At 56.2% G+C, this 25,787-nt stretch overlaps 4 protein-coding genes across 6 annotated transcripts in view; 2 read left to right on the top strand and 2 right to left on the bottom strand.

Moving 5' to 3' along the window:
* Positions 1-465: 465 nt before the first annotated feature.
* On the top strand, positions 466-6,920 carry THTPA (thiamine triphosphatase). Its single transcript, XM_060096437.1, has 3 exons — positions 466-790; positions 1,162-1,713; positions 2,834-6,920. Exons 2-3 carry the CDS (start codon positions 1,167-1,169, stop codon positions 2,944-2,946), a joined length of 660 nt encoding a protein of 219 aa, XP_059952420.1. The 5' UTR covers positions 466-790; positions 1,162-1,166; the 3' UTR covers positions 2,947-6,920.
* AP1G2 (adaptor related protein complex 1 subunit gamma 2) lies at positions 3,672-12,509 on the bottom strand. 3 transcript variants are annotated; one of them, XM_060096434.1, is made up of 22 exons: positions 12,322-12,509; positions 11,802-12,012; positions 11,261-11,385; positions 10,976-11,117; positions 10,753-10,849; positions 10,503-10,579; positions 10,289-10,384; positions 9,798-9,884; positions 9,422-9,520; positions 9,191-9,246; positions 8,902-9,015; positions 8,577-8,717; positions 8,438-8,492; positions 8,235-8,357; positions 6,483-6,572; positions 6,269-6,393; positions 5,900-6,004; positions 5,448-5,571; positions 5,230-5,365; positions 4,377-4,540; positions 4,054-4,152; positions 3,672-3,969 (listed from the first exon to the last, which is right to left on the bottom strand). In XM_060096434.1, the coding sequence occupies exons 2-22, from the start codon at positions 12,009-12,011 to the stop codon at positions 3,868-3,870; spliced, it is 2,367 nt and encodes a 788-aa protein (XP_059952417.1). In that variant the 5' UTR covers position 12,012; positions 12,322-12,509; the 3' UTR covers positions 3,672-3,867. The 3 variants fall into 3 exon arrangements, with proteins under 3 accessions (XP_059952417.1, XP_059952418.1, XP_059952419.1); XM_060096435.1 differs by having other exon boundaries at positions 9,804-9,884; XM_060096436.1 differs by lacking the exon at positions 5,900-6,004.
* A 1,868-nt stretch (positions 12,510-14,377) lies between these two features.
* JPH4 (junctophilin 4) lies at positions 14,378-21,372 on the bottom strand. The gene is made up of 5 exons (XM_060098217.1): positions 20,994-21,372; positions 19,465-20,236; positions 16,280-16,398; positions 15,391-15,923; positions 14,378-14,461 (listed from the first exon to the last, which is right to left on the bottom strand). Exons 1-5 carry the CDS (start codon positions 21,370-21,372, stop codon positions 14,378-14,380), a joined length of 1,887 nt encoding a protein of 628 aa, XP_059954200.1.
* A 622-nt stretch (positions 21,373-21,994) lies between these two features.
* LOC132488085 (dehydrogenase/reductase SDR family member 2, mitochondrial-like) overlaps positions 21,995-25,787 on the top strand; it is a 170,565-nt gene continuing 166,772 nt past the window's right edge. Inside the window, 1 exon segment of the mRNA XM_060096067.1 lies at positions 21,995-22,274. Within this exon segment, the coding sequence (XP_059952050.1) occupies positions 21,995-22,274 (280 nt within the window).

Below are 25,787 nucleotides of genomic sequence, written 5' to 3'. Positions count from 1 at the left end.
TTTAGTTTTCATCCAAAATATCATTTCCTCCTCTTATAGAAAGTCTCCCATCCACCCTGATCCTGAACATTCATGGGGATGTATTAACTCCCCTTTAAAACTCCAGAGTCTAGAGTAGCTGTACTGGTCTTAGTTATCCTTTTTTTTTTTTTTTTTTTCCCTAGCTCATTCCCACTGGCCTGCATTCAGTGGGACACCATAATAGTCAATAAAATATTTGCTGGACAGCGTCTCAGTGAGTGGCTTGTATTCCAGGCCCATCTGCCAACGGGGTGAGGGGGCTGGAGACAGGACTGGGGCCTCAGCTCCTTTTCCATCCGACTCTCTCAACTTTAGGTCGAGTCCCGCTGGTGTTAATCGCAGCTTTCCTGTCACCATAGCGACGGGTGGGGCAAGAAAGCAAAGTCTCCCTTTGGAACTACATCTCCCATCATGCACCCGGGCCCCAGGGTGCCGACTCAGCCGTTGGCCTGAGACCCGGGCCACCCCCACCTCCGAGAGCCGGCAGGGGTCTGGGAGGAGGAGCAGAGCGCAGGGAGATGGCCTCGCTCTCGGCCCACCGCGGAGGTTGCGGCCTCCCATGAGCTAGCAGGCTTCTCGGGCCCCGGCCTGCCCTCGGCTTCGCCACAGCGGGCCTAATATGGCCGCTCGTGCCGGGATCTCCCGGGTGTGCAGAGAACCGGGCCGAGGTCCGGGGCCAGGAACTGCTCCCGGCATTCCTCGCGGGCGTGGCGTGGGCTCCCTTCCCCCTTCTCCAGGTCCCGCGAGAGGGAGATCCTGGGGCTCTGAGGTGAGACTCGAGGCTCCGCTGGCCGTTGCTGTGCGGGGATCGGGCGGGGTCGACCCCGGCAGTGAGCCGCCGTCCTCCCGGGGTAGCATGGTGTCTAGCGGGCGCGTTGAAAGGACACCCGCTACACGGCCTGCTTTCTAGAGAGCCCTTTGGATTGAGGGCATTTTCAGCAATGGAAGGGGTCTAACTGGAGACTTATCCCTATTGCTGAACCTTAGAACATCAGAGACAAGAAGGGGCCATCCATCACAGAGGCAGGGAGGAAGGGCCCCCAACAGAGAGCCCTGCGACAGTGTGTGCGCCTCCTAAGTTCTTCCGGGGGTAGGGGTCTTTGGGAGCTCAGCCAATGTTTGTTGATTGACTGATTGCAGGTAGCATGGCCCAGGGCCTGATTGAAGTGGAGCGAAAGTTCGTTCCCGGCCCTGGCACAGAAGAGCGGCTGCAGGAATTGGGGGGTACCCTGGAGCGCCGAGTCACTTTCCGAGACAGCTACTATGACACCCCTGAGCTGAGCCTCATGCGGGCTGACTACTGGCTCCGACAGCGAGAGGGCAGTGGATGGGAGCTCAAATGTCCCGGAGCAGCAAGTGTCTCAGGACCCCACACCAAGTACATGGAACTCACAGCTGAGCCTGCAGTTGTGGCCCAGCTCTGTGAGGTGCTGAGCGCTGAAGTCCCGGGGGCTGGAGGCGTGGCTGCTCTGCTGGGCCCGCTGGGGCTGCAGGAAGTAGCTAGTTTTGTGACTAAGCGTAGTGCCTGGAAACTGGTGCTGCGCGGAGCTGATGAAGAGGAGCTGCCGCTCAGGGTGGACCTGGATACAGCTGACTTTGGCTACGCTGTGGGTGAGGTAGAGGCCCTGGTGCAAGAGGAGGCTGAAGTCCCAGCTGCCCTAGAGAAGATCCACAGCCTCAGCAGCATGCTTGGTGAGGGAGACAGACCTTTCTGTGCTTCCCTTGCTCCTCTTCTGGGTGTACCCGCTGGGCCAGTTAGTGGGGAGGGTCTCGAGGCTATTTCTGTAAGGGGAATTATTTTAGCAATTTTCTAGAGGACCCAGTTTGCTTAGGGCTCTATCAAATCCGGTTTCCTCTTTTGCAATAGTTATCTAACCTGGATTGAATCCTTCCATGTGTCTCTAATCCATCCCAGTCATTGTCTCATGTAGTTCTCATACCTCTAGTCACTCCAACTGTCTTTCAGTTCTCTTTTGTCAGTTCTCCTCTTCAATCTTTCCATCCATCCTTCCTTCCCCCAACTCCTGTCCCCTCACTTTTACAACTAAATCCTCATTTGATTTGTCCTATTGGCTTGAGTAAAAGGCAAGAACGTTGTGCCTATGTGACAGACAGCGGGGCAAATGGTAGCAGATTAGTTTTTCCGTTCCCAGGCTTAGCTCCCTTGTACACAGTTCATCCACAGGAGTATAGTGTTGTGCATGCCATCGGGCCTTACAGCCCTGGAATGCTGCTCTTGCCTCCCCAGCAAACCCACAGCAAGTTCCCTGCTATCTGCCCGGCATGCTGCCAGGCACTAACAATCAGACACTGGCTTATTGTGACTCCACACCACACAGGCTAGAATTCCCCGCGAATCCCACCCCACGGCTGTAGCTGCTTCTCTTATTTCTACATCCCTTGGTTTCTCTCTCTGTGTGCATCTCTGCATGTGCTTCATTACCAAGCTAATGAGCTTTGGCCTGCCTGGATAGGCTTTAATCTTGACTGGGGGGCAGAAGCAGCAATTGAAATGAGTCGCTCTTGAGGCACCCTCTGTCTTCATGGTGCCTGAGTGCCTTTCACCACTTCTTGCTGGAGGAGAGGCTCATGCTTGGCTTCTCAGGCCCACTCCTGCCTCAAGTGGCCCTCTTAGGCCCGCTTCCCTAGGCTAATCAGGGAGTGGGCTGGCGAGTTAGAGAAGCTGGTTGGACGGCGTTCGGAATCCCAGTGCTGCCTTGGAAACAACTTTGGGGTCCAGCTGCGTGGGCAGGGAGAGTCAAAGCATTTTCAGCTCTGTCTGGTTCTCTGCTCATTCTCCTTTTGCCTGTAGGTGTGCTGGCGCAGGAGACGGCACCTGCCAAGCTGATTGTGTACCTACAGCGCTTCCGACCTCAGGACTATCAGCGCCTGCTAGAAGTGTACAGCTCCAAAGAGAAGCCTTAGGGGACTGGAAGATCCAGACGTGCCACTGGGCTAGGGTGTCGCTTGCCTGATGGGGAAGAAAGCTCTGGGTCGAATGAGGTTCATTCCTGGGCTCACTGTGCCTCTCCCTCTCTGGCTTCCCTTCCCACGGTGACTCCTCTCTCTCCAGCTCTGCCTGTCCTTCACCCTACCCTCAGCTATCCTTCCTGGAGCCCTCCCTGGCTGCCCCCTCATCCGTCAGATGCAATCTGTGGGCCGCCCCTCTCCCCTGGCCGCTAAGCAGCCTCCATTGATTTCCGCTCGTGTTTATAGGATTTCCACTTAGCCGTGATCAGTAGTTAAGCACAGGAAAATCCCTTGCCACCCTCCCTCCCTTGGTCGATGCCATTGATTCTGCCAGCGGCTCCTAAACTGCCTTCCAGCTGAGTTAGAGAGGAGGGGAGGCAGCAGGGATTGCCCTGCCCTGGGACATGGGGAACAGCAGGAGGTTGGGGAAATGGGTGGGGATCCCTGTTAGAAATCTAGAAATTCTGGTTTGATGTTGCCCCTGTGCCCTGCTCTGGCCCAGAGGATAGAGTGCCTCCTGTGGAAGTTTAGGGGCACATTTGCCCTCCAACCTGGAAAGGGTTAGAAAGAAAACCTTCCTTTGTTGAAACCAGTTCCAAAGGCTTAGGGCCAGATGCCTACTTCCTGTGTAAGAAGGCTCTTCCCTGGCTGTTATTCACACACGTTTTCTACCTCAAATATGCCTTCCCCCCCTCAGGCTTTATTGGGCTTTCACTATTTGTGGGGTTGGGGGCAGCCCCCCAACCCCAGTTTCTACAGTGGCAAGTACAGGACCAGAGTGCCACCTGCTGGTTGTCCTCAGATACGGGCTCCAAGTAGCTGGGGCCCCTGGGTTTGAGGACACAGGAGGATTTCAGGCTGTGAGTGGAGGCCGAGTTACTGCCATGTCTCCACAGGCAAGTTGTTCACCTCAAAGATTTCCTGCACCGACTGGCCAAAGTGGTTGTAGGTGAGGCGCAGCTTCAGCCGCAAGGGGGCCTAGGAATAGGAGAGCAGAGACCAGGGTAAGCGCCGACTCCTGCCTTCACTGGGTATTAGCCTCGAGGGGCTCCTGGAGCTCACCTTCTTAGGATTGAGGATTCTGAGGAGCTGGGTCATCGGAAGGCCACCCTGAGCTGGAACTGTGTCCCCACTGGGAGCCTGTAGCTGCAGCTGGAAACTCTGAACACAGGAGGTTGGATGGAGCACACCGCAGGGAGCTGGCTGGGCTCAGGTGACCCCTCCACACCCACTAGTTTTAAACCCTCTTCCCATAACTCCCCAAGTGCCTGTCTCTGCAAGTCACTCCCTTCTCATCTCATCCTCTCCCCCACCCACCTCCTCTACTTAGTGACCTTTTCTCCTAGAGTACCGAGGCCACCTCTGAATCCCAGTCTTCTACAAACCTTGGGCACAGCGGCCTGGCAGATGAAGTGGGTGACATCACCCCCTGAGGTGTTGGTGGCAGTGACAGTGATTAACAGCGAAGTAGGGGTTCCAGGGGGTCGAACGAAAGAAAGATTCAGCTGTAGTCCTTCGCGCTCAAACACTTTGAGATTTGGGATGGGAGCTACAGCAGGGAGAAAGAAGTGGCTTGGTGTATGGGCTGAAGATAACAGTTCACTCATTCAATAAAAATTAAACGAGCACCCATTGGGTGCAGGGCACTGCTCGAGATGCTAGTGACAGAGTGGATAAGATGTGGCCTCTGATGGAGCTTACAGCCTAGTCGGGGAGAGAGAAACAGTAAACAAGAAAGATAATCGCAGACTGTAATTGGTGCTCTGAAGGAAACAAACTATGCCAGGATAACTGGGGGGAACTAACTTAAATAGGAGAGGTAGGGGAAGGCATCTGACAGTTTAGCTGAGGCCTGAAGATTGAGAATGAGCCAGTCATTTTGATGTGCTGGGGAAAGGCCATGCCATGTGAGAAGAATAGGAACGCCAAGGGCTTGAGGTGAGAGGGCCTGAGGAGCTGAGAGGGGGCCAGTGGAGTGGGTAGTGGGAAAGCATGTGAGGTGGGCAGGGAGGAAGCAGGGCCCGCAGTCCAGGGTAAGAAGTCTGGAACAAAGGGAAGATACTGGAGGGTGTCCAGGAGGAGACTGGCATGATGTAATGAAGCCTTTTACTAAGATGGGGATGTGATGGGGGTACACAGCAGGGAAGAGGGTATCAACCTCAGTCCTTGGCTTAGAAGGGGAAGCAGCCTGTTTCCACTGCCCCTTCTTTAAGACATCTCCCCTTTGTTGAGGCTTACCAGGGGGTGGGGGAGCACAGGGAAGGTTGAGGAGGTGTATCAAAGCGCCTCCTGGGGTGGGGTCCAGAGGGGGAGGGTGCTGGGCGTCCCCAGAAGGGCCATCCAGGAGATCTAACAGATCCAAGAGCTTTGAGGCCTGGGGGAGAGGGCAGAAGTGTCAGGACTGGGTATGGAAGCTGGACCATGCTCTTCCCCCCTGGGGCTCCCGGCCTCCTCACCTGGGGTTCTGTGGGGACAGGGGCTGCTTCCGAAAGCTGGGCTGTTTCTTCGTTTTCCTTTGCTTCCTCATCAACCTGAGAGCCACCTCGCTCCACAAGAGGTATCTTTTCCAGGATGGCAGCCCTGGGAGGATGGAATGCAGGTGTATCCCTCTGGGTAGACCCTGGGCTTTGCACAAGAGGCACGTGGGAGGAGGGGTAAGAACATGGGGAGTCCTGGGCACATGGTGGGTCAGAAGTGTCCCTCTGATTTTCTAAGACGGCACAGTCTTGCTGGCCTTCAGATGAACAAGGATGGTGGGAAGCCCACTTAGCTTCAGTGAACTGCGAGTAGGAGGCTCTGACTGGATGAGAAAGGACACAGGTGAGGATGAGACCCCTGCACCCAGAAAGGGACAATGGGGAGGGGGCCGGGGGTTGGGTCCCACACTGCAGCAGAGTGGCGCGCACACCTCATGTGGTCATACTTCTGGAAGAGGGTGTTATACTCCACCGCCCGCTGCTGCAACTCCACGTCCAGGCAGCTCCCGTAGATGGACACAACCTGGCGGATGCGGCTGGGCCGCAGGGTGGTGCGTGAGTGGGAAGGGTCGTCTGCCATGCCCTTCACCTCCAGGATGCGGTAAGAAAGGAAGAGGCCCCACAGACCACGGAGATACCCATGATTCTTGGCTCAAAAGGAAGAAGCTAAGGACGGAGGAGTGGGGATCGGGGTGTGGGCCTGGACGGGAACTCAGAAACGGGGGGGCACAGTGAAGGGACATCTCTCAATGGAGGCACCAAGAAGAGGCTCTGCAGGAGGGGTCGGGACCCACTCTTACTTGTTGTCCCCACGGAGCCGGGTGCTGAGCTTCACGAGGGCTGTGAGGGCATAGCCTCGGGTGGCCGGCAGGGACATATGGGACTGCAGCACCCTTTCCAGCAGTGCCAACACCTCTTCCTCCACCTTCCAGGGGGACACAGCGAGTGACCCTGGGGCCAGCCCTGCCTCCCCTGATATGTCCCTCCTCAGTGTATCCCCAACGCAGGACCTACCTGCAGGGGCTCAATTTCCTCACAGCTCCCTTCCAGCAGGAGGTCCCCATATTCCCCGATGCACCAGGTTGCCACCTGCACCAGTGGTTGCTGCGTGGGATGAGAAACATGATGGGCCTGTGTCTATGTCCCCTCCTCACTTCCAGACCCCATGACATCCTTTAGGCAGTGCAGAGATGGTGGAGCTTGGAGGGGTGGGGAAAGGGAGGGGCCTCAGCACAGGGAGCAGTTATGAGCAGTTTTGTTAATTTGCTCCCAGCTCTGTGCTGGCTCCTGGGCTTCCTCTGCCCTCTGGTGGCCAAGTTTCAGAACTACATGGCCTAGGATGGACCTACAGATTATCGTACTAAATTAAGCCAGACACAGAAAGACAAACATTGTATGATATCACTTGTATGTGGAATCTAAAAAGTAATAAAAATGAGTCTATACACAAAACGGAAACAGACTCACAGGCATAGAAAACAAACTTATGGTTACCAAACGGGAAGGGGGTGTGGGAAGGATAAATAAGGAGAAGTATGGGATTAACAGATACAAACTACTATACGTAAAATAAATAAGGATTTACTGTATAGCACAGGGAACTATATTCAATATCTTGTAATAACCTATAATGGAAAATAATCTTAAAATATATATGTATAACTGAATCACTTTGTTTTACACCTAAAACACAATATTGTAAATCAGCTATATTTGAATTTAAAAAAATCCTAGAATAACATTCAGAAAGTAATGCCAAAACAAAAACAAAAACAAAAACAAACCTACATGGCCTAACCACAAGGGGTGCAGCAAGGATGGGGAGAAGTGAGGGGGGGGTCCTCCCTTGAGGAAGGGGTGGTGGTTTCTGCCTAGCCTACTAAAGTAATATGGAAAGGGGGCTATAGATACTGGTTGGCATCTGTGATTTCACTCAGCATTCAAGGTAATAATAAAACCAGGGACTTCCCTGGTGGTGCACTGGTTAAGAATCTGCACGCCAATGCAGGGGACATGGGTTTGAGCCCTGGCCCGGGAAGATCCCACATGCCGCGGAGCAACTAAGCCCGTGCGCCACAGCTACTGAGCCTCCGCTCTAGAGCCCATGAGCCACAACTACTGTGCCCGCGTGCCACAACTACGGAAGACTATGCGCCCTAGAGCCCTGCTCCACAACAAGAGAAGCCACCGCAATGAGAAGCCGCACACCGCAATGAAGAGTAGCCCCCGCTCGCTGCAACTAAAGAGAAAGCCCATGTGCAGCAGCAAAGACCCAACGCATGCAAAAAAAAAAAAAAAAAAAAGAAAAGAAAACCCCCACAGAAAACCTATGAGGGACTTCCCTGGCAGTCCAGTGGTTAAGATGCTTTGCTTCCAACGCAGGGGGCACGGGTTCGATCCCTGGTTGGGGAACTAAGATCCCACATTAAAAAAAAAAAAAAAAAAAAAAAGCAAAACCTAATACATGCAGAAAGAGCTTTTATCTATCTCATTTGATCAAGGCAGCTCTGGGAGATAGGCAGCGTAGAATGCTGAGTAGACCTAGCATGAAGGTAAATGAGTCATCTGTGGTTGCACAGACAGTAGGTGTCAGAGCCAGCACAGAAGTCCAGGTGTTCTAACTACCAACAGGGCTCTGTCTTTGAGTGTCTCCTCTGCTAAGTAGAGAGCTGTGACCCTGAGGGAAAAACAGTTGGGAATCAGATATATGGAGCAGGTGGCCCAGGAAGGGCTGGGCAGCCCCAGGCCTGGTGGTGGGAGCAGTACCTGGGAGATGTCCTCAGCCAGGGCGCTGTAGAGACGGCGCACAGAGTAGGCATGGAGCTCCTGGGCGCCCCCGATCAGCTGGGTCAGGTTGGCCACTGCGTCATCGCGCACATGGGTGCCTGCCTGGAGGGGTGGACGTGGCTGAGTCAGTGTGGTGAACCCTGCACGCTCCCGCCCAGCTCTCAGTCCAGCCCCTGCCTCACCGTCATCAGCACACGTAGGGTGGTGTCTATGTGCCACCGCTTGGTTGGGGCAAACCTAGGGGACATATGGCTCTTCAGTCCTGGTGCTGACAGTCCCTGGATTCCACCCTCTCTGCCTCCTGGGCACCCATCCCCTCACCTCTCTGCTGCCAGAAGGATGCCTGAGGCACAGTCCGCCTGTAGATCAGGGGGGCAGGACTCCAGAAAACCCTGCAGCTCCTGTGTCATGGCTTGCACGTTGGAGCTATTCACCAGAGCCAGGCTCAGTTCCAAGGCCCGCCTGGCAGGAGAGATGTGTGTTTATACAGGTAACCCAGGTCACCCTATGACATGCCTCAGGCCCCCCCTTCCCCAGGCACCTGTCTCCTTAGTCCCCTTTCTCCAGCTGCTCTGAGCTGGCCTGTGTCTTGGCCACCAGGCGCTGGGCCCTCTGCCCTGCCCTCTCGTTCCTCTGTCCTGCTCACCGGCTGAGGGAGCCATCAGGTTCCCGTAGACATTCCACCACGGTGGGCCGGTGCCGCTGCACAGCACTGTGATCAGACTGCACCAGCCTCAGCAAGGACGTCAGGGCTACGTACCTGGCCAGAGCAGGAGAGGCCCTGTCATGCCATGGCCGTCAGCCCTCCCCCACCCCGTCCTGCCCTGGGTATAGGAATAAGAGGCTGGTGAATCCGGAGACTCTGGAAGAAGGAGGGCAGAGGACCCAGGGCTCCGTGACACAGCCCAGCCAGACACCTGGGCCTATTACATTACCTAATGTTCCTGTCACTGTTGAGCAGGAAGCGGCCAAGAATGTTGACAGCTAGAACCTACGGAGGCAGAGGTTGGGGACAGTCAGGGAAGAAGCAACCTGCTCATTCAGGAGTGGGGACTGCGTGGCACAGGGTGACCAGGGTGGGGAGGAGAAACCAGTGAACAGGACCTTTCTGCCTGGCTGGGGTGGGTGGGAGGGGCCCCCGGGGGGAGGGGCATACGGGAGGGTACCCGCAGGCCCGCTGCAGAGCGGATGTCCATGATGGTGAGCACCGTCTCAAACAGGACTGCGTTGCCCGCATTTCGGCTGGTGTCTGTGTTCGTGGCTACCTGCGTGGATGCGAGAGAAGATGCATCTCTAAGGGGCTCCGTCCTCTCCTCAGGTCTCCATCATATCATCCCTCAAACAGCTAACAAGGCTCCCTGAGCTCCCGCTATGTGCCAAGGGCTACTGCACTGAGACAGGCTGTGTCCCTGTCCTCAGGCAGATCCTGGTCCAGAGGGAAATGGAGACGTTATCGTATGGCCACCGCATGGTGAGTGGTCATGTGAGGGATGCGCAGGGCCAGTGGGATCACAGAGCAACACACTTAACCGGCAACCCCACCCCAACCTGGGCCAGCAAGTCATTCATGGTCTCACTGCTCTCCTCGTGGTTCCGGCCCAGAATCCGAAGCAGACGAAGTATCTGGACCTGAAATTGGGTTAAAGGTTGGGGGGTGGTTCTTAGGGGAAGGAGTCGTGGGGCTGAGAAGAAAAGTCCAGCACTGAGGAGAGCATTGTGAGGGGTCTGGCTGGTTCCCGAGAACCTCCCTGGCCCTCCCCCCACCTCCACTGGTCCCTTGGGCCCTGGGAGGGGTTCAGAGGTGTGTGAGGCCAGGGGATTTGAGGACAGGCTTTTTAAACATATTGTTACCAAACTGGATTTTCTGGCCTTCAGGCATCCCCCTCCCCACACTGGTCCTGGGAGAACCTGGTGCTTGCCACTCTCCCGCCCAAGACACTGACTGAGCCCAAGTGTTCTCTGGGAAGTGACCGCTGGCCATGGGCTTACTAAGCTTTTTGTTCTAGGGATATAGCAGGGAAGGGTCAGCCCACCTGCAGGAAGGGATCGCTGACTCCAGATATGCTGTGTTCTGTGGAATATCCCGTCGTCACCAGAGTCCGGAGGATGTGCACCAGCTGGGGCACCATCTGGAGGGAGGGCATGGCCTGGTCTGAGCATTCTTCCTAATCCTCTCAATCTTCAGCCCCATTCCAACCCTACTGCCCTTTTCTTCCTGGCCCGGGGCCCGTCCCTTCGCCAGCCCACCTTTCGAAAGTGCTCGAGGGCCGCAGGGCTTCGTTCGCAGAGTTCCGTGATCAGCGTGATGGTGCCCAGCAGGATGCCTGGGTCAGGGTGGGGGAAGTGAGTGCTGGGCCGGGGCCCAGGGGAGTCTACTGCATGTGGATGTTTGTGTGCACGTGCTACCCTTCTCCTAGGAGCTGCTGTTCCCATCCCGCGTCTCCCTTCTGTCCACAGCCAGAGCTGAGGCAGGGGACGAGGAGCCCCATGGCCTTACCGTGGTGGTGTTCGTGAAGCAGTTGGGCACAGGGTGGGAGGAAGATTTCGGAGAGCTCAGGGACCTTCCGGATCATGTGCACTGCAGTCAGAACAGCCTGCAGAGGTCAGGGGTCTCAGAAGAGGCAGGGGTCTGCCAGGATGGACCGCCCCCCACACCTCTGCCACGTGGCAGACAGGGGACAGTTTCTGGAGGCGCAAGTGCCTAGAACCTGCCATCTCACCTTCTTGCGCACATAGGCGCTAGGCTGCAGGAGCAGTTTCTCCACCTCAGTGGCCAAGTCCCGGCACATCTCAGCAGAGCCTGTGGCACTCAGAGTGCACAGGGCCAGGCCTTGTACCGCCTGAATCCCTTGGCTCAGGTCACTGCAGAGTTTTGGGAGGACGGTCAGTCAAGCCTCTGAAAAATCCAGCCCTTCCCAGTACCTACAGCAGGCAACCCCCTGGGATTTCCCAGTTCCCCCCTCTCCCATCTCCCTGATTCCAAGCGCTTCCCAGAACTCTCTCACTTCTTGATGCTGTTGGTAATAAGCAGGTGGGCATCCTGCCTCTCATCCAGTAGAAGCATGGCCCCCAGGTAGCCCACCCTCTTGTCTGTGAACCTGGGGGAGGCGATCAGTTTCAGGCACTCCATCTACAGGGAAGGGGGCAGACCAGGAAGGGGCAGGGGTGAAACCAGAGGCACTAACGTCCCTTTTCCATCTTCCTCCTTTATACCAGATTAATCTGTGAGGGCAGCATATCCCATGGCCCTCCCATCAACAAGGAGAGAGGTCTAGGAGATTCAGTTAGTGGGTAGTTTCAAGGAAACAGGAGGATGGGAAGAGAGGAGGAAGTGCCCTGAATGGCGTTGGCCAGAGAATGAAGGGTTCAGCCCAGCTGATGACCAGTTGGGGTTATACTGCGGAAGGAGGTCTGCGGTGCATGCTGTGAGGGCTCAGAAGCTTTGTAGAATAAAGAAATCGGGGCACAAATAGGTGAGGGGGTCCGAGACGGTGCTCCACTAGCCTCTCTCATCAAACTCAGAAGGGAGGCGTCCCTGCCCAGTACCTGTCCAAAGTGGGCGGGGTAGCCTAACAGGTGGACGTAGAGCAGTTTGGCCAGCTGGCGGTGCCTGTGCAGAGGGTCCCCATCGCGGAAGGAGGCCCGGATGTGGGCGCACTCCTTTTGGATCACCTCCCGCTCCTGGGCCTGGGTCTTGGCCTCACGAATCTCCTGGATTAGATCCTGAAGCTTCAGCGAGGACGAGGACGCCACCATCCTGGGGGGCAAAGCCCGGGAGCGGAGAGGGCTTTAACCCTCTGGCTGGAAGCGTCTGGCCTTTCTGCACAGGCTTGCCCTGTACCAAGTTCCTGAGGGCTTGGGTCCCACCGCTACCCTAAAACTGAGCCCTTTCCCCACGCGGGTCCCCAAATTCCGCCCCCTCCTCACCGCGGGAGGAGATCTCCACTACGCATGCGTCCCCGCCCCACTCCACGCCCGTTGCTACCGAGCATGCGCCGGAACCCCGCCTATTTCCCCCCCCCTCGCCCCCCCCACGCCGCCCCACCTCTTTTCCCTTAGTCTACACCTGGTTTCCCATCTCTAGGTCAGCCATTCCTTTCCTTCTAGAGCCCAGCGCTGTTTCTTCCTCGGGAACCGCCGTTCACTTCTCAGGCGGCCTCAGCTTCCCCACACCAGGACGCCAGCCCTAACGCCAGCCTCACCTGGCTTCAGTCTCAACTCCGCTCCTCTCCCCACAGCGCTTCCTGGTGCTAGCCCCGGCGAGCGTTGGAACTTGGTCTGGTCCTTCCCTCTCCCCGCCCCCATCACGGGACCCCGCCCCTCCTGGGCCGACCAGCAGAGCAGTCTTGAAGCCTCTAGCTCAGGCCTTCCTGGTTTGGAGTTGAGGGGAAAGAACTCTTAACTACTTAGGGCCGGCGAGAGTGTAATAACAGGCCTGGGCGTCCCCAAGAGGGCTCCTTTACCCGGAGAGCCTCTGAGAGCTTGGTATGAAGCCATCACACCCAAAGGAGAGGACAATTTCCCCCCCCTTTTTTTGAAATTTTTTATTAATATATTTTTTTTTGTTAAATTTCTTTGTATATTTTTTTTCCTGCAAGACTTGGTGTTGGTGGCACTGTTGTAGTTTAACTTCAATCCCAAATTCCATGAAATACAAATTAGAAGTAAAGGTTGAGAGGGGAGGAAGAGGGAGGCAGGCCAAGGAGTAAACAGAGTTTGACTAGAAAAAAAGAAGAGTTTGTGTGTGGTGGGCATTCCCAGGCAAGGCCATTCCTTGAGGGAGGGGGTTGGCAGGCAGCTTGCCTCTGCCTCATGCAGGGGAGGGAGGAAAGGTCCTCTGGGGACCCTACAGTACCCTCTTCCTAGGGCTTTCTGCCCCCAGGGGAAAAGCTAGTACCAGGGATCAGCCACAACCTCAAACAGGGCTCTCCACCCACCTCTCACCCGGGTTTGACTCTCACCTCTGCTGTGCCTGGAAAGTGTGTGAGAGACTGGCTTCCTTTGATCCCCTCCTTCTGTTGGTTTCCCATTTCACAAGATTCTGATATGATGGGGGAAGGGATATAACCCACTTAGGGACTACTAAACAGCTTCTGCTGCCCTGTGAGTTCTTATTAGCTTGTCTGGTTTGTTCTCCAGAAATGCCTTCCCAGCCACTACTGCCAGAGTTGGGGAGTGGGGTCCTTGCTCAGGTGCCTCTAACCCTCTGCAGTAGAAATGTCTCCTTCAGGTCCCTTAGAAATTTAATCAAAGGCCACACGTGAGTCCAGACCAAACAAACAAACTTTTAGGGGGAGAGAGAAAGGTGGGAGAGGGTGGGCTTGGCCGCATAGGACATTTTCTTTCCTTTACACGTTGCTCTTGACATGGATGCCACCCTAGGGGGTTGGATGAGGGGCTGGCTGTTGAGGAAAGAAAGAGGGAGAAGATGCTGGGGAGCCATTCTACTTTTCATTCCCCTCATCTCCTTCAGGGAAGGATGGAGCTCGGCAAGAACCTAGCTCAGTGCTTGGAGGTGGGGTAGGGTCCTCCAACGTCAGAGATGGAGGCTGCACCCCCTCCAGCTTTATCACTAGGCCTCAGAGGGACGCCAGGCCCCTTGGGTCAGGGAGTCACAGCAGCACGGCCAGTGCCTTGCCCAGGATACAGTCTTCTCCCGTATAGAGTATACCCCTTCTCCATTTTCTCCTTCCTTTTTGCTCAGCTTCTGGGAGACTCCTCGGGACACCAAACCCCAACCCTCATCCAAGTTCAGGTCTAAAGAAAAGGCAGGGAGGGTGTGGGGCAATGGTCTGACTTAGAATTGTGTGTCTCAGAGAAGAGAGCGACTCTGAGCGAGAAAAGCCCTTCATATGTAAACAATCTAGAGAGAGAGAGAAGGGGTGGGTGGGTGAAGGGAGTGAGGAAGACAGAGAGATGGAGCCAGAAGGAATGAGAGAATCTGAAAGGAGAGAGGGAAAGAAAAAACAAGAGAGAAAACCAGAGGGGGACAGAAAAGAAAGGGAAGGGAGAAGAGAAAGAAAGATAGGAGAAAAAACAACCAGGAGGAAGAAAAGAGGAAAAGGCAGGTCAGAGGAGTGAAGAGGCAGCAACCAAAGCCAGAACTAGGCCAGGCAGGAGCCTCAGGTGAGGAGCTGGGAGAACAGGAATGCCAGGCTGAGGTCCAGGAGGGCCACGGCTCCCACCACCAATGGGTTGGCAGCTCCCTAGAGAGATGGGGGAAAATGCAGTCTCAGTGCCTGAGGACCGGGTCCAGCGACGGGTCCCACCTTCCTGCCCTGGCTGAGGTGGCAAAGCAGAAGGGTCCCAGGCACCTCTCCTCAGAGGCCAGAGCAGGGAAATCTCCAACCTTTGCTTTGGATTGCAAAACATTCCTCTGCTCCCAGGCAGGGCCCCACCTTCCCTCTGGCTCCCTCAAGTCAGCCCATCCTCCCTTCTCCTTCCTCTCCCCTCCCTGCAGCACGTGGCCCAGGCAGAAGGTGCCTGGCCTTAGTATCAGACGTTGGCAGCAGCAGCCTTTACTGCAGTGAAGCAGAGAGGGGATGAAGGGGTGAGGATGTGGTTGCTAGGAAACAGGAGAAGGCCTGGAGTCCAATCAGAGTGGAGGGTACTGGGGAAACTCCACCCCTCCCAGTTTTCTGCCTTCTTCCCTATTTCTCTTCTTCCCAGGAGAGGGAGGGAGAGCCAGGGTAGGGAGGGAACAAGCTTTTCCTTTTTTATTTCTGGGCACCAAAGAGAGAAAGTGTGGAGGTGGGGGTGGAGGTGGAGTAGAAAACCAGGAGCCGGAAATGATACGAAAGGAGAGCAGGCAAAGATGTTCTGGCTGTACTGTTAGTTATTCGTAACCTTGGTGAGTTACTGTAAGTGCCTCAGTCCTCCCAGGTGTCAAGTGAGGGAGTTGGACGTGAAGGTCTCTAAGGTTCCTTCCAGCTTGCAGATTCTCTATTTTTTTGAGGTGGGATATAGTCCAAGACTGGGCAGGCAAAAAGGAAGCTAAGTGCACATCAAAGCCCCTCAGGGTATCAGAGAGAGGTCTGGAAAGGATGAGAGGCTAGGCTTTGAGGAGAAGAGGGACCAGGAAGGATGGGAGACTCAGAGGGCACAGGGCGGAGTGGGGGAGGGGAGGGTCTCTCACCGGCTGGGCGGGCCTCTCGGACGCAGCAGCCTCCTCAGCCTCTTCCATCAGGCACCCGGCTTCAGGACCCCTCGAGGACAGGCCCCTCAGGACTGGCAAAGCGGTGGGCTCCGGCTCCGAGCGCCCTGGGGTCCTCATCGGGAGCAAGGGCTCTTCATCCTCCCCTTCCTCCTCTCGAAGACTTCCGGAACTGTCGCTGCAGCCTCCGAGGAGTGGGGAGCCATCTCTGGGCTCTGGCCCCTGCAGCCCAGCCTCATCCTCTGCCTCATAGCCAGCTAGTTCTTCTGCCTGCTCACCGGGGCCCCCCCACTCCTCGGGCCAAGCTTTGGGGCTGGAGAAGGGACCTCGGTCCCCTCCAGAAGGCAGTGGGCTCCGGCAGGCAGGGGGTCGCCAGGGTTGGCGGGAGGAGGCAGGGCTGCTGGGCAGTTCAGGGGAGCCCTCTGAGGGGGTCAGTCCATTCTCGTACACCCCAGGGCTGTCCTCATCCAAGGGCTCTGTGTCAGAACCTTCTGAGTCCTGCCTGGGTCTGCGGCCTGGGGCAGGGATAGCTAAGAATCAGAGGGGACGAACTGGCCTTGGGCTGCAGAAGCTACAGCTTTATCCCCCTGCCTGGGTGCCTCCCAGGACTCTGGTACCCCCAGGTTTACAGCCTCTCATTGCCAGACCCCAACCCCCTAGTCCTTGTGACCCTATGTCATAAATTCCTACTTCACTCCTCAAACAACTGGGCCTGGTCCCCACCCTCTGTCCCCTTAGATCCTCATACCCTGGCTTTTCCGGCCCCAGTCCCCTGCAGGGATTCCCTTCCCCTTTCTCCATGCCCAGGCGCCCCAGCTCCCCAGGAAGCCACCCCCTCCCCCGGCCCCGCCCCAGGCTGCCCACGCCTCACCTGGGGCCTCCAACATGGGCTGCAGGTCCTGGGCTATCAGTTTGGCCATTCGGGCTGCCTCCACAGCCTTCTCGGCGACGCTGCTGGCTGCCACTGCCTTTAGAAGGGCGTCTGCTGCCCTGTCGGGTTCCAGGGACACTGTCTTAACAGACCTGCTCCAGTCCCTTGGCCCAGGTCCCCACTGCATCACACCCCCCAGATCTGAGCTCACCTCTGGACTCCTCACCCTTGCTCACACTCTGCCAGCTGCTCCCCTTCCCCGGCAGGGCGGCCGGCCTTTGGTTTCCTCCCCTAGATCTGGGCCGCGCTTGCTGTCATCACACCTTCCTGCTCCTCTCTCACTCTCTCCACCATTCCATCCAGTAGTAACACTTCCCTTCCTCCAGCTGCAGGGCCAGGCCCTCTCCACTGCCCTCAACTCTGTTATTCCATTCCTGTCCTGCTCCCTCCCAGTGACAAATGAGGCCTCGCTCTCTTAGCACATCTCTGCGGCTGCACCTGCTTGGGGCTCACAAGCTATGCCTCTTTGCTGTGTTGCTACCTCTTGTTATGAGAATTCTGCATCTTGTTTTCTTCAGCCACTGCTGTTATCACATCGTTCTCCCTGCCCCCGATCACTGCCACTGCCCCCCCACCCCCATTTCCTCATTTCTGAGCTCTGGACCTGGAGTAAGGGTGGGTCTCCCCTTTCTGCTACTATCTATTCCCTCTCCCTGCTAACATGCATGCTTTCTCACCGTTGTGATTACACCTTCTAAGAGGTGAGCTCTTACATTCTCCCTTCCACAGCCCCCCTTCAACCCTGCTCCGCTCCTTAGTTACAGGTAACCTTGAAGCATTATCAATCCCTTCCCCTCTGTTTTCTCTCAGTTCTCCATCTGATGTCAGATGTTTCCTCAATTCTCCCTTCCCTTTTACCTTCTGCTGTTAATCATAGATGCCTTGTAATTATTATTATTCTTTAAGATCTTTATTGGAGTATAATTGCTTTACAATGGTGTGTTAGTTTCTGCTGTATCACAAAGTGAATCAGCTATACGTATACATATTCCCATATCTCCTCCCTCTTGCGTCTCCCTCCAACCCTCCCTATCCCACCCCGATGCCTTGTAATTATTAAATTAGTTCTGTAATCTTGACTGAAGGTGGGGCGTAAAGGATCAGAGGTAGAGGTAATCAGATATACTTGCCAGGGGCTTGAATGCATCAAGACCCATGACTCCCCCTGGCCCTGGGCCTGTTTTATCTGGTCTAAGAAAGCAGTCTGGGTATGGGGGCAGGGAGAAGGGTCATGGTGTCCCCTGTCATCTTAAGTCTACTTCCTCTCTATATACCTTGGGAGATACGGTCAGCCTCCTCCTCTCAAACTTGGTGGGTCAAGACTTTTAGAACCTGCTTGGAGGGATCTCAGATAACCCTGCTCTTCTGTCTTAGGGCTTTCGGGATCTATATGCCTAGCCCTGTCCTGAAACTGAGCTGGTCTCAGAGTTTAAGGCAGGGGATGAGGATCACAGTTTGGGGTTGCATTGAGTTCTGTTGGCAGCCAAGAAACTGCAACATTGAAAAGGCCCTGTATTTTTGACTTTGGAGGGTATGGTTGATCAAATCCTAGCCAGTAGACCGAGTCAGTGCTCAGGCATCAGGCCAGGCTCAGGCTACCTGGCAGAGGCACCTACTGCTGGGGCCCTGCTGTTTCCATGGTAACCAGCAGCCAATCAGGTTTGCCAGGCCTGTTGCTGGGGAGACCAACCAGCCTCCTCCCACTGCCTGATCTTTCTGGCTCCTGAGATCAGTTTTTCTTGCACATGCCCACTCCCCGTCCAGCCTGAAGTGCTCCCTGGTGCTCTGCCCTCTCCCTTCCCTGGCTTAAGGCCCTGGACTCTAACCATCCAGACACTCGGATATACCTACAGATAGACATTCTCTGGTTCAGGCATCTACTCTGGGTATGACCTGTTCACTCACACACACACACACACACACACACACACACACACACCCCTTGTCACCCATTTTACAAACTCACTGAAGCATATTTGGACATATCTTGACTTTTCATCCTCTGAAACACTCTCAAATTCAAACAAGATCCTTCAACTGTGCCCTCCCCTTTAAAGAAAAACCAATATCTAAAAATTCCTATGTGTAAATTGTATAAATCAGGGGCTTATGAACTCCTTACAAACAGATTTTTGGCTTTCTTTAGTCACAAGCCATATGCAGCTATTAAGCACTTAAAATGTGGCTAGTCTAAATTGAATGATGTACTCTAAGTGCAAAACACATATTAGATTTCAAAGACTTAAGAAAAATGGGGGGGTGTGTAAAATCTCTCCTTAATTATTTCATATTGATTTTAGGTTGAAATGATAATATTTTGGGTATATTGGTTTAAATAAAAATATATTATTTAAATTCATTTCATCTGTTTCTTCATATTTTTTTCATACAGCTACTAGAAGATTCAAAATTATGCACTAGGCTTACATTATATTCCTACTGGACTGCACTGCTTTAGATAATGAGGTTCCTGATGCATGAAATGTAATCTGATTTGCAGAAAGAAAATTTCATTTATAGGCAAGCCTCCTCCCCTTCAACCTTTATCCGTTGGGTTAAGGGAGGCAGAGGAGACAAAGGTGAGAGGGACTATATTTTCAGGTGGATAGATCAGCTGTACGAACTAGACCTTCCCAAGGCCTAAGGCTGAAATGATAGCAGACTGTGGGCTGGCTTGGATGTGATTACGAATGTACTCTCCCTGTCTCTCTGCCGGGGGCTGCTGCTCCCAGCACCAGAATCCTGGAGGCCGGATCAGCTACAAGAAGAGGAAGACTAGCGACATGTCTGAGTTCCAAGAGGTTTCCTGGGCCGGCACAAGGCAGCACTCATTGCTACTCCCACACACAACGACACACATCCCCACAAGACACTGAGACACGCTTACAGTCTAACAGGGCTTTCCTCAAATACCCAGCCACCCACAGTTACACCCACGTCCACCTGTAGCCTCAGATATAAACACCTCAAATACCCAGGGCTACAAATGCCTGGCCCTAGGCCTGCTCTTCCCCACCGGGCCCTAGGCCTTGTGTCTTGGTCCTCCTTTAGGCACCGCCCCCTTCCTTATCCCCAGGGTACCTTCTCCCCTTAACCCCGCTACGGCCTCTGCACCCGGTGCCCACCTGGCAGCGGCGATCTCCTGGCGCTGGCGGGCAGCGCTCACGGCTCGACGGGCGCCCTCGACGGCCCTGTCCACCTTCTCCTTGACTTTGCCCCGCCGAAGGGCCAGAGGAAGAAGGCTGCGCACGCGCCCCCCGTGCACCAGCCGGTTGCGCTTGTACTTGCCCTCCTCGCGGGAGCCGTCGGGGCGGGTGGTGCGCCCGTAGCCGTGCCGCCGGTTGCCCAGCCACTCGCCCTCGTAGCGCAGCCCGTTGGAGCGCTGGCTCACGCCGTAGCCGCTGCGCCGGTCGGCGCGCCATTCGCCCGCATACACCTCAGTGGCCGAGCCCTCGATGAGGGCGGGCGGCGCCGGGGCCGGGGGCCCGCTGGCCTCGGAGCCCGGGGGTCCCGTGCTGCCCACCTCGCTGCTCACCTCGCTGCGCAGGGAGCCCCTCTTGCTGCCCAAGGAGCTTCGGCGCCCGCCCGCCCGGAGCCCGCTGAGCAGCAGCGAGCGGCGGAAGAACCCGCCGGCCGCGGGGGTGCGCTTTCGGCAGGCCGCGCCGTCAGCATCCCCAGGCCCGGCCAGCACGAAGCCTCCCCGGGAGCCGGAGGCCGGGCTGCCTCCTTCGTCGCCGGTCAGGGGCAGGGGCGGGGGCGGCGTCGGGGGATCGCTGTGCCCCGAGTCCAGGGAGGTGCGGCGGGGCGAGCGCAGCAGCGCCGCCTGATGGTAGGGCACACTCTGGCGCACCCCGTAGCCGTGGCGCTTCCCAGCCTGCCACTGGCCCTGGTAGGTGCCTGCGCGGGGCGGGGTGGGAGGGGGAGAAAGAGTCAGGACCCGCCGCTCCTTGCCACCCCCAGCCCCATGCGCCCCTGGAAGCCTAAGAGTCGGGTGGGAGAGGTGGGGTCAACTGGCGTGGAGGTCGGGGAAGGGCACTAGGAGCCGGGGACAGGCCAGGTGGGGTCGGAAGGTGTGGAAGAGCAGAGGGAAGACAGGCAGGTAGTGGGAGATCCGTGGATTAGGGCCGTGCAGGTAGACAGGGGAAAGGGGGAGGGACAGACAGGCTGGGGTGTGTGAAGGACAGACAGTCCAGAGTGTGTGAGGGACAGGTTGACGGGGGTGTATAGATGGCATATGACAAGCAAAGAGAACTGTCAGGGGCTGACTGAGGAAGTGTGAGGGGACAGGCAGAGCAGAGGTGTTGGGGACAGGCAGGTGGAGAGGGGAGGTGTGGTGTGTGGGACAGGCAGACAGGGTGTGTGTGAGGGTTAGGTAGATGCGGGGGGTGAGGCTCAGGCAGACAGGGAAGGGGTGAGGGCAGGCAGGTTGGGGAGAGGGAAAATCAGGCAGGGGACAGACAAATAAGGAAGGCGTGTGTGATGATGGGAGGAGAGCGCAGAAAGATGGGCGCAGGGGCGCATATTGATAGGGAAGGCGTGTAGGATAACAGCGGGGCGCCGGGGGTTGTATGGCTGGGGAAGGCATACGCGGGGCAGGCCAGCGGGGAGGCGCACGCGGACGAGCAGACAGACAGTAGTGGGCAGGGCCCCGCACCTCCGTCGGAGTAGGTCTCGGTGCCGTAGCCGTCCTGGAAGCCGTCCTTCCAGAGCCCGGCGTAGCGCAGGCCGGACACGCTCTCCCACACACCGCTGCGCCCCTTCAGCCCGCCCAGCCACTCGCCGCGGTACGTCCAGCGGCTCTTGCGCTCCACGCCCAGCCCTTCGCGCTTGCCCTGCTGCCAGTGGCCCTGGTAGCTGTGTCCGCCGGGCCCCGTGAAGACGCCCAGTGACTCGAAGCCCTGCGCCCAGCAGCCGCTGTACTCGCCCTGGGCGCCGGGCCCCGTGCACACGCCGTAGCCATGTGCCCGCCCCGCCTCCCAGCCCCCCACGTAGCAGCCCCCGTCGTCAAAGTCGAACTTGCCCCCGGGGGACATGCATGTAGTTGGCGCGGCCTCAGCCCCCCGGTGGCTCAGCGCATCCTGGGGCTGGAGAAGCCGGCTGGGGGCCTGGGAGCCGGGCGAGGCCTGGGGGCGGGGGCAGTTAGACCGGGGCCAGGCAGGGGGCGCCCAGCGCGGGCAGGCAGGGCCGGACCCTCATCCTGAGTGGCTGCGGAGAAAGAGGGGGGAAGTGGCGAGCGAGGCCCCTCCTCTTTGCCCGTCGCTCCCTGGCCCAGTGGCTCCGGAGCCTCAGCACCGCCCCACAACCCCCCACCCTTCAGCAGCATCTTCCAGCAGCTCCTAAGCTTTGGAGGCACGGGGCTCCCCCATCCCTCCGTTCTTGTAGAGGGCCCCTCCCAGGGCTTGGGGTCCTAACCCCAAGCGGGAGTGCCACTTTTCCAACCTGGAACCCCAAAGTATCGAGTGAGGATGGCAGCTGGGGGGGGGGGTCCTGAGAGGGGGCTGGGCAGAATCGTAAGCCACCCGCTTCCCTGGCTGCTGTCAGGACCCCTCTGCCCCGGTTCTTTGGCTTCCCTGGCAAAGGTCGGGGGGGTGGGTGGGTTGAAAACGTAGGGGGGAGATCGGAGCAAGGTGGGCAGAGGGTTTGGTGGGGGAAAGGATGGGGATGGAGGAGGCTCTGCAGGGGAAAGGCGAGGGTGCGGATGGGCAGATGGGCAGAAGGGAGGGGGCAAGTTACTCACCATGTGGACTGGGGCTCAGGCTGCCTCCCAGGCACAGCATCCATGGCAGGATACCTCCACTCCCACCTCGCCCAGACAAGACAAGCCCCCTCCCCTTCCGGAGAGACTGCTCCAACGCGGAGAGCCCAGGTGGGGGAGCCGCAGGAGAGAGTCCCCTCTCTCCCCAGCCGGAGGAGCAGGCAGTGGGGGGTGCGCGAGGTAGTGGCAGGGGTAGGGGGAGATGAGAATAGTGTAGGGGAAAAAAATCTGCCTTGGATGGAGGTTAGGAAGAGGAGCTGGGAGCTGGATGGGAAGAGAGAGGGGGCTATCAAGAGGGGGTGTTTTTATTATTTTCTTCTTCTTATGGTTGGGAGAGGAAAAAAAATCAAAATTCTGATTCCATCCCAGCGCAAATCAATGTTTGCTCCATCCCAGCATCACGGGGGAGGCTGGGCCAGGCAGATTTAAAGGGGCAGGGAGAAGAGAGGAGAGGAGAGGGTGGGGAGAGGAGAAGACGAGGAAGAAGAGACAGTGGCGGTGATAGCGTTGGGGGGCGGGGATGCCTGGGCAGAAAAGGATGGGTGCCTGCTCAACCTGCGATGAGGGAGGAGGCAAGTAGAGAGGAGGATGAGAGGCACAGAGACCCCCAGGGTGGAAAGAAACCCTGGGATGCTGGCAGGGAGTGAGGTGAGGCTGAGGGGAGGGGAGAGGAGCCAGGGGGAGGAGACTGAGCTGAAGATGGGGAGGCTGGGGGAGGTCGAAGCCAGCGGGGGGAGGAGAGATGCTGGCAAGGCCGGGAGAGGGCGAGAGGAATACAAAGAAAGAGGTGCAGGGGTGAGAGCTAAGGCAGGGGGAGATACTGTCGTAGAGGGAGAAAGGGAGGGAGACCCATTCTGGGGCTGGTGAGGGATGGCAAGGAGAAGAGAGGCAGGGGAGGAGGAGAAGGAGGGAGAAGAAATAGATATGGAGACTGAGAGAGCGAAATAAGGGTTGTGAGGGAGGGAGAAAGCTCTGCACAGGGAGGGCGGGCTTGGACAGAGACATCTAGCCAGGAAGAGCCCAAGCAGGGGCTGGAGGGCCGGAAGTGGTGTTTCTGGGGCCCTGGGGAGAAGAATGAACCTGCCAGCTGCTTGGACTGAAACCAGGAAGCCTTTGGGCCTGGATGCCTGTGTCCACCAAGTCCACTGTCCTCCCTAAGAAACTGCTGCAGGGGACCAGGAAGCTCCCCACTTGTGCTTTCTGAGCAAGCTTGAAATGGGGCCCTGCCAGGAAGCTCGGACCCACAGTGCTTTTCCAGGCTGCACCATCTTCCGCCCCCCCACCAGCTATTTCTCCCTGGGTTCTCCCTCTGAAGGAGGTGGGCAGACATGAGGGGGTGTATTGGTTTTGAATGGGGAACAGGGGGTCATGTTTGGCAGTGCCATGAAGATGCTGGGGCTTTGGAGTCATCTATTTTGCAAACCTAGAGGCAAAGACACATTTGGGGAGGGCCTTATCGTGGCAAGACCCTCTTCAGCCTTCCACCGCTCCCTGACCATTCACCCGAGGGGCAGCACATCCTGGGCCTTCCTGTTTACAGGCAGAAGTAGGCACATACTGTCTTCCCTCCCCTCAGCTTACTTAGATGCTGCATCTACCCTGCCCCTAAGCATTTAGGAAGGAGGACACCATCCAGTTACAACAGGGTAGATAGTCAAATGCACTCAAGTCCTTTTCTTTCTTTCTTCCTTCCTTCCTTTCCTTCTTTTCTTTCTTTCCTTCTTTTCTTTCTTTCTTTCTTTCTCTCTCTCTCCCTCTCCATTTCTTTGTTTATTTTTCTTTGTTTCTTTCTCTTTCTCTCTTTCTTTCTCTCTCTTTATTTCTTTCTTTTCTGGCTGCTTGCAGGATCTCAGTTCCCAGACCAGGGATTGAACCCAGGGCCCCAGCAGTGAGAGTGCCGAGTCCTAACCACTGGACTGCCAAGGAATTCTCTAAAGTGTGTTTATTTTCATACAACGTCTGGTCCACCCCATCATTTTACTGGAAGAGAACTGAGACCCAGGAGGGGAGATCACTCACCCGAGGTCACACAGTAGAGGTGGCAGAGCTAGGATTAGAACAGACTCCAGACCTTCTGAACCCTGTAACTCCTCCCAGGATTCCTTGTACTTGGGAACCTCCCTTAAACTCAGGAGATCCATTTTTGATTATGGTGGTAAAATAAAGAGCATGAGGTTTGGAATAAACAGGAATTTCCCTTGCACTTTGTTTTTCTGAAGGTGGATAGGAGGTTGGAGAAACACGTAAATTTTAAGCCTTTAGGGCTGGGACCACATCTTCTAAGGATGTGGTCCCAGCACATGGAACATGTCCTAGCATGGAACAGGGCAACTGTGGGTCTACTTGGGACAAGGGTGGTGGTGCAGAGGTCCTTCCTTCCTCCCTCCCTCCCTTCCTTCATTTCTCCATTCATCAGACATTTACATAGTTTACTGTACCAGGCACATTGCCCTGGGCTACAGATCCAGTGGTGAACACTGCAGTGCCTGCTCTCATGGAGCTCACTATCTAGTAGAGAAGACAGACAACTAACAAGCAACTCTAGAGTAGTTTGTGTTTTTTTTTTTTTTTTTTTCTTTTTGCAGTATGCGGGCCTCTCACTGTTGTGGCCTCTCCCGTTGCGGAGCACAGGCTCCGGATGCGCAGGCCCAGCGGCCATGGCTCACGGGCCCAGCCGCTCCGCGGCATATGGGATCCTCCCAGACCGGGGCACGAACCCGTATCCCCTGCATCGGCAGGCGGACTCTCAACCACTGCGCCACCAGGGAGGCCCTAGTTTGTGTTTTGACAGGGGTAGAAATAGAGAATAGGGGTGGAACCTAACTTCGGCTGGCTCCCTAGGGAAAGAGGCTTTGAAGAGGAATCCAGAAGGAGCTCTGGGGCAGGCCCAGCTGCATAGCATCACTCACCCCTAGATATTCAGGCCTTCCTTCTCCACACAGTTCCTTGTACTATTCAGACCCTAAGATTCCCCTTTTCTCCAAAAAGACAAAGTTGGGGGTGTGGTGGGCGGGGAGGAGGGTGGGCTGTGAGGAAAAGAGAAAAGAAAAACAAAGCTATGGACCTGAGGAGATGTGTGCCCTGTTCTTTAGGGAAGAAGGATGGCAGGGTAAGTGGAAGGTGGGGAGCGATGCTTGTTGGTAGGGTGAGTCGGTACTGAATTCTAAGCTGCAAATCAAGGTATAGGTCTGATGACGCCCTGAAGAAGTCACTGGCAAAACTACCCTGGCACTTGTGGGGCTCACAAGTCTTAGCTCCCCCATATTGCCCTGAGAGAGGCAGTTTTTCAACCACTCTCTGGTCTGACCCTACAGGTCCTATAATCCCTTCTTTTAGGGTAAAGATGCTTTTTTTTTTTTTCCTTTTGGAAGATGCACTGGTTTGCTCTGCCACGATTTACCAATGCCTGGGGGTCATAGAAAAGGAAAGCAACATGAAGTGAAGCAGCTCTGGGCTTGGAGCTGCACTGTGGGTGGTCCTCCACCTGCATTACTTCATTCAATCCTCACAACAAAACCTAGCTGTGAGCAGCCCAGGCTGGAGACCAAGAGCTGGGTTTGCAAAGATGGACAGACCTCAGTCTGAATCCTGACTCTACTGTCTGCTAGCTGGGTAAACCTGAGCACATTCCCTAACTTTTCCGAGCTGCAGTTTGTGTATCTCTAAAATGGGAACACCCTAACCTATCCCCCA

This window comes from Mesoplodon densirostris, chromosome 4, assembly GCF_025265405.1.
Source record: "Mesoplodon densirostris isolate mMesDen1 chromosome 4, mMesDen1 primary haplotype, whole genome shotgun sequence".
NCBI classification, from domain to species: domain Eukaryota; kingdom Metazoa; phylum Chordata; class Mammalia; order Artiodactyla; family Ziphiidae; genus Mesoplodon; species Mesoplodon densirostris.
Note: the sequence above shows the minus strand (reverse complement) of the source record. Positions and strands in the feature narration are given on the sequence as shown.

Coding starts and splice junctions, on each gene's coding strand:
- AP1G2 (XM_060096434.1), bottom strand. CDS start 12,011: ATGGTGGCGTCCTCGTCCTCGCTGAAGCTTCAGGATCTAATCCAGGAG. Junction 8,718..8,901: donor CCTGATGGCTCCCTCAGCCG/GTGAGCAGGACA, acceptor CTCTCCTGCCAG/GCGGGCCTTGGAACTGAGCC. Junction 8,358..8,437: donor CCCTACGTGTGCTGATGACG/GTGAGGCAGGGG, acceptor CCACCCCTCCAG/GCAGGCACCCATGTGCGCGA.
- THTPA (XM_060096437.1), top strand. CDS start 1,167: ATGGCCCAGGGCCTGATTGAAGTGGAGCGAAAGTTCGTTCCCGGCCCT. Junction 1,714..2,833: donor CAGCCTCAGCAGCATGCTTG/GTGAGGGAGACA, acceptor TTTTGCCTGTAG/GTGTGCTGGCGCAGGAGACG.
- JPH4 (XM_060098217.1), bottom strand. CDS start 21,372: ATGTCCCCCGGGGGCAAGTTCGACTTTGACGACGGGGGCTGCTACGTG. Junction 20,237..20,993: donor CGAGACCTACTCCGACGGAG/GTGCGGGGCCCT, acceptor CGCCCCGCGCAG/GCACCTACCAGGGCCAGTGG. Junction 15,924..16,279: donor GCCCATGTTGGAGGCCCCAG/GTGAGGCGTGGG, acceptor TCCCTGCCCCAG/GCCGCAGACCCAGGCAGGAC.